The following is a 13,022-nucleotide window of genomic DNA, read 5'->3' as shown; positions in this document are numbered from 1 at the left end:
ACCTTTTTATGGGAAGGGATTTTTTGTTTTTGTTTTTGTTTTTGTTTTTGTTTTGAGACGGAGTCTCGCTCTGTCACCCAGGCTGGAGTGCAGTGGCGCGATCTTGGCTCACTGCAAGCTCCGCCTCCCGGGTTCACGCCATTCTCCTGCCTCAGCCTCCCGAGTAGCTGGGACTACAGGTGCCTGCCACCACACCCGGCTAATTTTTTGTATTTTTAGTAGAGGCGGGGTTTCACTGTGTTAGCCAGGCTGGTCTCGATCTCCTGACCTCATGATCTGCCCACCTCTGCCTCCCAAAGTGCTGGGATTACAGGCGTGAGCCACTGCGCCGGGCCTTTTTGTTTGTTTTCGAGACAGAGTCTCATTTTGTTACCCAGGTTGGAGTGCAGTGGCATGGTCTCAACTCACTGCAACTTCTACCTCCCGGGTTCAAGCGATTCTCTTGCCTCAGTCTCCTGAGTGGCTGGGACTCCAGGTGCATGCCACCACGCGTGACTCAATTTTTTTTTTTTTTCTTCTGAGACAGAGTTTCGCCCTTGTTGCCCAGGCTGGAGTTTAATGGCGTGATCTCAGGTCACCTCAACCTCTGCCTCCCGGGTTCAGGCGATTCTCCTGTCTCAGCCTCCTGAGTAGCTGGGATTACGGGCATGCATCACCACGCTTGGCTAATTTTGTATTTTTAGTAGAGGTGGGGTTTCTCCATGTTGGTCAGGCTGGTCTCGAACTCCCAACCTCAGGTGATCCACCTGCCTCGGCCTCCCAAAGTGCTGGGATTACAGACATGAGCCATCTGGCCGGTCATAATTTGATGTTTTTTGCACTCTCTGATATGGACCAGGCCATATGCCAGGGATTTGCATGTCCACTCACCTCATTAAAAAGCTTAAAGCTATATGTTATCCCTGTTCACAGTTTAGGAAACTAAAACTCAGGTGACTTAATTTGCCCACTGCCACATAGCTAATTGGCTATACAGCATCTTTTTCTCTGTTTTTAGACAATATTTTAGAAATATTCAAAATTTTCTTATGGTCTTGTGTTTTTAGAATTAAAGTTTTTCATGGTTAAGTTATAAACACAATGGCTTTTAGTAGTTTTGTTGTTGTTGTTGTTTGTTTGTTTTTTGTTTTTTTTTTTTGTTTTTGAGATGGAATCTCGCTCTGTCTCCCAGGCTGGAGTGTGCAGTGGCGCCATCTCTGCTCATTGCAAGCTCCGCCTCCCGGGTTCACACCATTCTCCTGCCTCAGCCTCCCGAGTAGCTGGGACTACAGGTGCCTGCCACCATGCCCGGCTAATTTTTTTTGTATTTTTTTAGTAGAGATGGGTTTTCACCATGTTAGCCAGGATGGTCTCAATCTCCTGACCTCATGATCCACCCACCTTGGCCTCCCAAAGTGCTGGGATTACAGGCATGAGCCACTGCACCTGGCCTTTAGTAGTGTTTTAACTTATTTATAATCTGGGATTTAAGCATCGGTGAATACTTAATCTTTTTTAAAAGGTAGATGACTGCAGTGAACTGAGTATAAAGAGTATGCTGTGTATTATTTTCTGTGAGAAAAGTAAAATAGAACCTAGCAGACACAAGAAGATACTATGGGCCGGGCGCGGTGGCTCATGCCTGTAATCCCAGCACTTTGAGAGGCCCAGGCGGGTGGATCACAAAGTCAGGAGATTGAGACCATCCTGGCTAACACGGTGAAACCCCGTCTCTACTAAAAATACAAAAAATTAGCCAGGTGTGGTGACAGGCACCTGTAGTCCCAGCTACTTGGGAGGCTGAGGAAGGAGAATGGCGTGAACCTGGGAGGCGGAGCTTGCAGTAAGCCTAGATTGTGCCACTGCACTCCAGCCTGGGCGACAGAGCGAGACTCCATCTTAAAAAAAAAAAAAGAAGATACTGTGGAGTCAGTTATAACTCTTTTCCAGAAATTATTTTCCTTTTTTATCATTATTTTTAAACATTTTTAGTAGAGATGGAATCTCACCATGTTGCCCAGGCTGGTCTCAAACTCCTGGGCTCAAGCAATTCTCCCACTTGGCCCCCAAAAGTGCTGGGATTAGCAGGCATGAGCCAACATTCCTGGCCCCCAATCTTTTTCATTTCTTTTACAAACCTTATTTTAAACTGGTTCCTTAAATTTGTTATTTATCTTTGAAACAGCCTTATGTAAATGTTAATTTTGTTATTGTAATGAATTGGCTCATCTTAATAAAAGATAAGTAATTTTTAACAATTGTTTTCCACATGCATTGCATATAGTATACTGGCTAAGAAATAGGTTTTAGAGTCAGATTTCTTGGATTTGAATCCTGACTACCTTTTTCAGCAATGGTGAGTTAGGCAGATTACTTATCTCCTGGCTCTTAATTTCCTAATTGGCAAAATGGGAAAAGTAATAGTTCCTTCCTCACTTAAGTAATCATTAACTGAGTTAATATATATGATAGCATAATACATATTAAGAATAAATGTTACCTATTTCATGACTATATGGATTATAGATTACATTGAGGTTTTTTTTTTTTTTTTTTTTTGAGACGAAGTCTTGTTGTGTTGCCCAGGCTAGAGTGCAGTGGCACAATCTCGGCTCACTGTAACCTCCTCTGCCTCCCGGGTTCAAGCGATTCTCTTGCCTCAGACTTCTGAGTAGCTGGGATTACAGGCGCCTGCCACCACGACTGACTAGTTTTTGTATTTTTAGTAGAGATGGGGTTTCACCACGTTGACCAGGCTGATCTCAAACTCCTGACCTCAAGTGATCTGCCCACCTCAGCCTCTCAAAGTACTGGGATTACAGGTGTGAGCCACCACGCCCGGCAGGGAAATTTTTAGAGTAAAAATGTTAGCATATTTTGGCCGGGCACAGTGGCTTACACCTCTTATCCCAGCACTTTGGGAGGCCGAGGTGGGTGGATCACGAGGTCAAGAGATCAAGACCATGCTGGCCAACATGGTGAAACCCCATATCTACTAAAAATACAAAAATTAGCTGGGCGTGGTGGCGCACGCCTGTACTCCCAGCTACTTGGGAGGCTGAGGCAGAAGAATCACTGGAACCCGGGAGGCGGAGGTTGCAGTGAGCCGAGGTTGCACCACTGCACTCTGGCCTGGCGATAGAGTGAGACTCTGTCCCCAATAAAAAAGCATGTTTCAATATGAGATGTTTAAAATAAAATGGAGTGATGACTGCCTTATGAAGTGTGTTTTCTTAATCATTCAACACCTGTAAAATTCCCACCCCTTTCACTCTCAAGTTTCTACTCAGAAAATTGAGGCCAGAGGCCAGGCCTGGTAGCTCACACCTATAATCCCAACACTTTGGGAGGCTGAGGCAGGCGGATCATCTGAGCTCAGAAGTTCGAGACCACCCTGGGCAACATGGCGAAACCCTGTCGCTAGCAAAAATACAAAAAATAGTAGCCAGGCATGCTACTCAGGAAGCTAAAGCCGGGGGATCGCTTGAGCCTGGGAGGTGGGGGTTGCAGTGAGCTGAAATGGCACCACTGTACCTGGGTGACAGAGTGAGACAGGACAAAAAAAAAAAAAAGAAAGAAAAAAAAAACTGAGGCCACACCTGTTGTGGTGGCTCATTCCTGTAATCCCAGCACTTTGAAAGGTCCAGGTGGGAGAATCACTTGAGCTCAGGGGTTCGAGACCAGCCTGGGCAACATAGTGAGACCTCACATCTACTAAAAGAAAAAAAAAATTGAAAATTGAGGCCAGCATGTATAATCCCATGTATTGTTTCTGCATACCTACATAACATTCCAATTATACTTACTTTTGCCTTCTTTCAGTTGAGATAGAGGTGATTCTTATACGTGATCAATTTCATTACCACCTGTGCACATGTCCTTATCTCTCATCTGCTTAAGAGCCACCCATGTTTCATCAGTTATTCACTTCCAGATTTTTCAACTATTGTCTCTCTGCTAGATTATTTCCGTCGTCATAGCTTAGTGCATAGTAAGTATACAAAATGTTGAGTGTTAACAAGTTAAGAATTTGGGGCTAGGCCAAGTACCGTGGCTCATGCCTGTAATCCCAGCACTTTGGGGAGCCAAGGCAGGAGGATTGCTTGAGGCCAGGAGTTTGAGTGAGACCTCCTCTCTCCAAGAACTTTATGGAACATTAGCTGGTCTGTGATGGCAAGAGCCTGTAGTCCTACCTACTTGGGAGGCTGAGGTGGGAGGATTGCTTGAACCCAGGCGTTTAAGGCTGCAGTGAGCCAGGATGGCACAACTGCACTCCAGCCTGGACAACAGAGCCAGACCCTCTCTCAAAAGAAAACGAATTTTTAGAGCCCTGAGTTTAAGTCTTACTCCCAGTGTTATGTGGAACAATTTAGTTAGCTTCCCTAGGCCTCAGTTTCTTGAACTATAAGAGTAAATTATAGCTACTATCATGGAGTTTTGATAATTTTATTTTCTGTAAAAAGCCCATTGCATAATATCTGGCATAAATGGACTTAATGCTTTCTGTACAAGGACAAAAAAGATGCATAAAGATAATTACATAATTATTTTGGAAGAAGTGATTTTGGAAAGAAAACAATGGCAGGAGACACTTGGGAAATAGGGCCATATCATAAATGCTGTAGTAGGTAAAAGCATATGGAATATAAGTGATTATATTAGGACCCTAAGTTATTGGTATTTAATTTAATTATTTTGTTACTATTTTCTAATTCAAAGGAAGGCAGGCATTTTTTCACTATAAAGAGTGACTAAAGTGAGTGCTATAAATTGATTAGAATTTTTTAAAGGACTACCAAAATTATATAATTAATTTCCATCAAACTCTGAAGTAAACATTAGTTAACAGTAGAGGAAAAACAAAATGGATATCAGGTATCACAAAAAATAATTTGAAAAATTTGCTTGTGCTATTTTATTGTAGTAAAATGCAAAAACCATAACATACTAGAACTTTTTTTTTCTTTTCTGTCTCTGCAGGTTCATTGGCATGGAAAAATGTTCAGTGGGAGGATTAGAATTGACTGAACAGACTCCTGCTTTATTAGGGAATATGGCCATGGCAACTAGTCTCATGGACATAGGTCATTCATTTGGTCATCCAGCTTGTCCTTTAGTCAGTAGATCTAGGAACTCACCAGTGGAAGATGATGATGATGATGATGTTGTGTTTATTGAATCTATACAACCTCCTTCAATTTCTGCTCCAGCAATAGCTGATGAAAGAAACTTCATATTTGCATCATCAAAAAATGAAAAGCCTCAAAGAAATTATTCTGTAATTCCTCCTTCTTCAAGAGATTTGGCATCTCAGAAAGGAAATATAAGTGAGACAATTGTTATTGATGATGAAGAGAACATAGAAACAAATGGAGGAGCAGAGAAAAAGTCTTCCTGTTTTATCGAATGGGGACTTCCTGGAACTAAAAACAAAACCAACGATTTGGATTTCTCCACTTCCAGTCTTTCAAGAAGTAAGGTAAATGCAGGAATGGGTAATAGTGGTATCACTACAGAATTGACTCTGAAATACGTTATTACTAATGTTACAACCTTAGAAACAGGTATAAGCTCTGTGAATGCTGGGCAAGATGTGAACATATGATTACATATAAAACATCACTATAGAATACCAACTTGGGAGATGTCGCTAAAGGACTTCAGTCAAGTAATTTTGGTGTTAATATACAAACGTACACCCCATCTTTAACTCCGCAGACCAAGACTGGAGTAAGACCTTTTAACCCTGGTAGAATGAATGTGGCAGGAGACTTATTTCAGAATGGAGAATTTGCAACTCATCATAGTCCTGGTAAGCAGTAAGTGATACTATTTCTACCTCAAGTAAATAAGCCTTTGGCTGTTCTTTTTAGTGCTCATATCTATTTTATTCACATTCTGTGGCTTTGTTTTTTTTGTTTGCTTGTTTGTTTGTTTGTTTTTGGAGACCGAGTTTTGCTCTTCTCACCCAGGCTGGCTGGAGTACAATGGCGCAATCTCAGCTCATTGCAACCTCCGCCTCCCAGGTTCAAGCGATTTTTTTTTTCCTGCCTGAGCCTCCTGAGTAGATGGGATTACAGGCGCCTGCCACCACACTCGGCTAGTTTTTGTGTTTTTAGTAGAGACAGGGTTTCACCATGTTGACCAAGCTGATCTCGAACTCCTAACCTCAAGTGATCCACCTGTCTTGGCTTCCCAAAGTGTTGGAATTACAGGCGTGAGCCACCACTCCCGGCCTTTGACTTTCATATTAAGATAGAATATTTTACTTAATAAAACTGTACGGTCTACTTGGTCTCTGAAATTTTGAGATTTTAATCTATTTTATCCAGTAAGATTTACATCTAAAATATTTTAATTGAAATACTTTACCTTCTTTACTTTCTTTATATAAAAATCAAAGGATAAAGATACAGTGTAATGAAAGAACAAAGTAATATATAATGATTGGATTTTATTTTATTTATAATTATTTAAAATTTCAATTTTTGCTTAAGCTTTTAATTTTAGGCTGTTTTTATCCCTGATTTTAGTTTTTATTTATTTATTTATTTATTTATTTATTTGAGACAGAGTTTCGCTCTTTTTGCCCAGGCTGGAGTGCAATGGCGTCATCTCGGCTCACTGCAGCCCCTGCCTCCTGGGTTCAACTGATTCTCCTGCCTCAGCCTCCCAGGTAGCTGGGATTACAAGCACGCCCGTCTCCATGCCTGGCTAATTTTGTCTTTTTAGTAGAGATAGGGTTTCTCCATGTTGGCCAGGCTGGTCTCAAACTCCTAACCTCAGGTGATCTGCCCACCTCAGCCTCCCCAAGTGCTGGGATTACAGGTGTGAGCCACTGCGACTGGCCTGATTTTAGTTTTTAAATCGGCGTTTTATTAGTCGCTTAATTCTGAAAGTTGGAAAACTTTCTTGCCTTTAAATCAAGGAACTGTATTTTTAGAACTTATATGGATAGTCCTATTCTGATATAATTAAAATATAACAAGTGATTTTTTAAATAGCAATGCCTTTTTGTTGCTTTTATGTTGTGAGGGGTTTGGAGGAGAGTTGGTATTGTTTTTTTGACCATTTTAGTGTTTATAGCCTATTGAATTTTAGGAAAGTACTGAAAAGTAACAACCTGAGAACCTAATCATGTTGTTGCCTTCAGGAAAATAGTGCTTTTTCCCTTTTTTTTTTTTGAGACAGAGTCTCTGTCACCCAGGCTGGAATGCAGTGGCATGATCTCGGCTCACTGCAACCTCTGCCTCTTGGGTTCAAGTGATCCTCGGGCCTCAGCCTTCCGAGTAGCTGGGATTGCAGGCGTGTGCCATCACACCTAGCTAATTTTTTGTATTCTCAGTAGAGATGGGGTTTCACTATGTTGGCCAGGCTGGTCTCAAACTCCTGACCTCAAGTGATTCACCCGCCTCAGCCTCCCAAAGTGCTGGGATTACAGGCCTGAGCCACTGCGCCTGGCCAACTTTTTTCCTTATTTTTAAAATTAATTTTATCTTCTGGTTACGAAATACTATGTGATTATTATAGAATATTTAGAAAAAAATCATAGAAATCAGAAAATATGTCTCCTTACCCCAGTAACTAGAAATAATGTGACCACCGTGAAGAGTTTGGTTTGTTTGCTTTCAATCTTTAGTTTTTAAAAATATAATTTAGAGCACTTTTTATATTGTTTTGTATCCTGCTGATTTACTTAATCTAAATGCTAATATTTTATGTCATCATAAAAATATAGGCTGGGTGCAGTGGCACACCCCTGTAATGTCATCGCTTTGTGAGGCCAAGGAAGAAGGATCACTTGAGGCAAGGAGTTTGAACCCAGCCTCAGTAACGTAGCGAAGACCTCATCTCTATAAAAAGTAAAAAAAAATTAGCCAGGCGCCATGATGTGCACCTGTAAACTCAGCACTTAAGGAAGCTGCGATGGGTCAATTGAGACCTGGAGTTTGGGGTCACATTGCGCTTTAATCCTACCGCTGCACTCCAGCCTAGGCAACAGAGTGGGACTCTGTCTCTAAAAATATGTATATATAAGTTTTAGTAACCACAAAATATTTGTCTGAAGTACTCATTCCCCTATGTATTTTTTTCATCATTTACATGCTTTTTCATTGTTTTGAAGCTACAATAAATACGTATGTTTACATTTTTTATTTTTTCCATAGGGTACTTATTCTCAATTTTTTTGGTCTCAGATTCACTCTTAAAATGAAGACCCCAAAGGTTTCTTTTATTTCTATTATTAGATATATTAAAAATTAAAGCTTTAGCCAGGTATAGTGGCGTGCACCTGTAGTCCCAGCTATTCAAGAGGCTGAGGTGGGGCTGGGCATGGTGGCTTACACCTGTAATCCCAGCACTTTGGGAGGCCAAGGCAGGTGGATCACTTGAAGTCAGGATTTTGAGACCAGCCTGGCCAACATGGTGAAACCCCATCTCTACTAAAAAAATTAAAAAGTAGCCAGGCATGGTGGCATGTACCTGTAGCCCCAGTTACTCAGGAGGCTGAGGCAGGAAAATCACTTGAACCTGGGAGGCAGAGGTTGCAGTGAGCCCAGATCACTCCACTGCACTCCAGCCTGGGCGACAAAGTGAGACTTGTCTCAAAAAAAAAAACAAAGAGGCTGAGGTGGGAGGGTCACCTGAGCCCAGGAGTTTGAGTCCAGTCTGGGCAACATAGCAAGACCTAATGTCTTTAAAAAATAATAATAATGGATGGACGTAGTAGCTCACATCTGTAATTGCAGCACTTTTCGTAGGCTGAGGCAGGAGAATCACTTGAGCCGAGGAGTTTGAGGCTACAGTGAGCCATGATCACAACACTGCACTCCAACCTGGGTAATAGAGTGAGACCCGGTCTGAAAAAATAATAATTACCTGGGTGTGGTGGCTCTCACCTGTAATCCTAGCATTTTCAGAGGCCAAGGCTGTCGGATCACCTGAGGTCAGGAGTTCAAGACCAGCCTGGCCAACATGGTGAAACCCCGTCTCTTCCAAAAATACAAAAAACAACAAAAAAAAATTAGCTGGGTGTGGTGGCATGCTCCTGCAGTCACAGCTACTTGGGAGGCTGAGGCATGAGAATTGCTTGATCTCAGGATGCTGAGGTTGCAGTGAGCTGAGATCATGCCACTGCACTCCAGCCTGGGTGACAGAAATTTTTTTGTCTCAAAAAATAAGATAAAATCTTAAGAAAAATTAAAACTAGTCCGGGCGCAGTGGCTCACGCCTGTAATCCTAGCACTTTGGGAGGCCGAGGTGGGCGGATCACGAGGTCAGGAGATCGAGACCATTCTGGCTAACACAGTGAAACCCGTCTCTACTGAAAATACAAAAAAAAAAAAAAAAATTAGCCGGGTGTGGTGGCAGGTGCCTGTAGTCCCAGCTACTTGGGAGGCTGAGGCAGGAGAATGACCTGAACCCGGGAGGTTGCAGTGAGCCAAGATCACGCCACTGCACTCCAGCATGGGCGACAGAGTGAGACTCCATCTCACAGAAAAAAAGAAAAATTAAAACTATTCATTTCACAATAATTACCCATTATATAACATAAATAACATTTGTAATGAAAAATAACTATTTTCAAAGAAATTTAGTGAAAAGTAACATTGTCTTACATTTTTGCAAATCTCTTTAAAATCTGGCTTAATAGAAGACAGGTATATCTGGCTTCTCATATGTATTTCTGTATTGAGTCTGTTGTAGTATTTTGTTTTGCTTGAAGTATGAGAAGAAAATCTGGCCTCACAAAGATAGGTGGTTGGAGAAGGGAGGACTATTTTCCACGTCTTTTTAGATGTGGATAGTTTTCTTTTGATGCAGCACCAAAACTTGACAATTAGTAGTTTTCGAGGTTGTTCCTATGTGGGATTTGTAACCGTATAATTAAGTTTTCATCACCAGGCGCAGTGGCTCATGCCTGTAATCCCAGCACTTTTTGAGGCCAAGGCAGGCGGATCACTTGAAGCTGGGAGTTCGAGACCAGCCTGGCCAACATGACAAAACCCCATCTCTATTAAAAATGCAAAAAATTAGCTGGGCGTGGTTGTGCATGCCTGTACTCCTAGCTACTGGGGAGGCTGAGACACAAGAATCACTTGAACCTGGGAGGCCTAGGTTGCAGTGAGTTGAGATCATGCCATTGCACTCCAGCCTGGGCAGCAGAGCGAGACTGTCTCAAAAAAATTTTTTTCATACTGTTTATTTTTAATTTTTTTATGTGTCAGCATCCCACTCTGTTTCCCAGACTAGAGTGCAGTGGCATGATCATAGCTCACTGCAGCCTCAAACTTCTGGGCTCAAGTTATCCTCCCACCTCAGCCTCCTAAGTAGCTGAGACTACAAGTGCATGCCATAACACCCTGCTAGTTTTTTTTTTTCCTTAAAAAAAAGGGGGGGACTGTATTTGGTACAGACTGGTCTATTAGTTTAAAATCTATTGATTTTGAATGGATTTTTAACCTTTGTATTAATAACATTGTGCATTGGTTATTTGGAAAATACTGGTTCACTCAGATCCTAAATGTTGACACTTTAGGAAGCTGTCAAGTTCATGGTGGTGGATACAGCCTTCCAAAAATTCGCCTTTTTTTTTTTGGCTAGTGACACAGCCCTCAGGAGGTCCTGAGAACATGTGCCCCAAGTTTTCAAAAATTCTGATTTTTCACTTGAAAGCTCATATTTTCTCATCAGCAACAAATACTCTGTTTTCTTGAAGTGATGAACTCTTTTGTTATTTTTAAGAAAATGTCTCCAATAGTCATAGTTTGTCATTTTTTTCAAGTAAAAATGGTATTCCATGAAAAATGGCTAGTTCAGCTTATAGTCCAGCAACTGTGCAAGCACTTTTCTGCTTTTCAATAAGATAACCTTTGTACTTTGGTATGAAACAAATACTTTATGCATACTACCCAGTTTGTCATACAGAAAATTAAGATGTCAAAGGCTAAACTTTAATGAAATTATTAATAACTTTTACTGTTTCACCAAAGACATCTGTAGTAAAAATTATTTTTGTCCCTGGTTCCTGGAAGAGAGACTCTAAATCCTTAAAATTTCCAAGTATCTTTGCTATATTCATAAGCTCCTTGGATCATACCTGAATTTATGCTAAGAGATGAGATGACTCACAGTGGAGTCTAAACACCAGAAAGATGAACTATAGGATTGAAACTTGGGTCTCTGAGCCAGCCCAAAGTCTGGGAGAGGAGGGGATCTGGAGCTGAGTTCAGTCATATGACCAATGAGTCATGCCTACGTAATGAAACCCAAATAAAACTACTCTAGATTTTGAAGCTCAGTGCAGCCTTTTGGTTGGTGAACACATCAGTGTGCCAGGCAGGTGATGCTACTGCTTCCACTGAAAGCTGGCCCAGAAATTCTGCATTTGGGACCCTCCCAGACCTTGCCTTATGAGCTTCTTCATTTGGCTGTTTCTGATTTGTATCCTTTGTTTAAAAAAACAACAAACAACTAAATGTAAATATAGAGCTTTTCCTGAGTTCTGTGAGTCTTTCTAGCAAATTATCCAACCTTGGGAACCCCTCCCAGATTTGTGGCCAGTTGATTAGAAGTGCAGCTGGTATCTGAAGTGAGGGCAGTCTTGCTGAGAACCAGGCCTTTAAACCTGTGGGGTCTGATGCTAACTCTGAGTACATTAGCATCAGAATTGTTTTCCATGTATACCAGTTGGTGTTAGGATAACATTCGTAAGTGAAGGTGACCAAATGCATACTAGTGAAAACTGCTAGTACGGTTTAGTTCCATTGCCAGAGGTTTTGCATTTCCATCATTAATGCAAATGCCACATAGTACAAAAAGCAATAAATCTTGGTATTACTATGGAAATAGTTGACTTCACACATTCCCTTTTGTTTCTTTTTCTAATACAAGGCTGAATACAAGTAGACTATAAAACCTTATTTTGTTCTTGACCTCAGGGAAGCATTGGACATATCATTATATTATTAGATCATATTAAATATAATTATCTGTTAATGTTTATATGTCATTTAGTAGTTTGTTATTTGGGGTAGTTTCTACTGTTTGCAATTACAAACTGTTTCTCATAAACATCTCTAAGTTTGGCACCCTTATTTTCTTGAAAAGTTTTTAGAAGTAGATTTGCATTCAAGATGTCAACATATTTTTAAAGCATGTGATGGTTAATACAAAATTCCCCCACCACCAAATTGTGTTACTTTTCTTGCAGCATAAGAGTTTCAGCAGGGTGCGATGGCTGACGCCTATAATCCCAGCACTTTGGGAGGCCGAAGCGGGTGGATCACTTGAGGTCAGGAGTTTCAGACCAGCCTGGCCAACATGATGAAACCCCGTCTCTGCTAAAAATATAAAAAATTTGCTTGGCATGGTGACGGCCACCTGTAATCCCAGCTGCTCAGGAGACTGAAGCAGGAGAGTCGCTTGAACCCCGGAGGCAGAGATTGCAGTGAGCCGATATTGCGCCACTGCACTCCAGCCTGGCAACAAGAGTGAAACTCCATCTCAAAAAAAAAGAGTTCTTTTTCTGTACTGTAAACACTCCTTAACAGTAGGTGTTATTACTCAAAGCTTGCTAAACTGAAAGGTGGTATCATCATAATTTGCATGTCATTGACCATTGACAAATATATTTGAAATTTTTAATGAATTTTCTCAAATTCACATCTGTCACCCATTTATTACTATGTACATGTCTTATTAATAGTTAAACCTGAGACAACATAGAACTCTTGCAATCTCTAGGTTGTGTTAAAAGCAATGAAGTTGTCAAAGACTTTGAAATAATGTCCATTGAAAATCATCCTTTTGAGTCTACTTTTACTTATTTATTTTTTGAAACAAGGTCTGGCTCTTTCGCTCAGGCTGGAGTGCAGTGGCACATTCTCGGCTCACTGCAACCTCCACCTCCCGGGCTCAAGCCATCCACCCACCTCAGCCTCCCAAGTAGCTAGGATTACAGGTATGCATACCACCACACCTAGCTAATTTTTTTTTTTTTTTTTGAGATGGAGTCTCACTCTGTCGCCCAGGCTGGAGTG

The 13,022-nt window shown here is 41.2% G+C and overlaps 1 protein-coding gene across 9 annotated transcripts in view; it reads left to right on the top strand.

Moving 5' to 3' along the window:
* Window positions 1-13,022, top strand: part of ZMYM5 (zinc finger MYM-type containing 5) — a 70,677-nt gene that overhangs the window by 6,541 nt on the left and 51,114 nt on the right. For all 9 annotated transcript variants that reach the window (XM_003833000.6, XM_008958493.6, XM_063595898.1 and 6 more), the window contains 2 exons: window positions 4,960-5,458; window positions 5,698-5,791. In XM_003833000.6, the coding sequence (XP_003833048.1) occupies window positions 4,970-5,458; window positions 5,698-5,791 (583 nt within the window). In that variant the 5' untranslated portion in view covers window positions 4,960-4,969. The remainder of the gene's footprint in view (window positions 1-4,959; window positions 5,459-5,697; window positions 5,792-13,022) is intronic.

This window comes from Pan paniscus, chromosome 14 (genome assembly GCF_029289425.2).
Source record: "Pan paniscus chromosome 14, NHGRI_mPanPan1-v2.0_pri, whole genome shotgun sequence".
In the NCBI taxonomy this organism is placed as follows: domain Eukaryota; kingdom Metazoa; phylum Chordata; class Mammalia; order Primates; family Hominidae; genus Pan; species Pan paniscus.
Note: the sequence above shows the minus strand (reverse complement) of the source record. Positions and strands in the feature narration are given on the sequence as shown.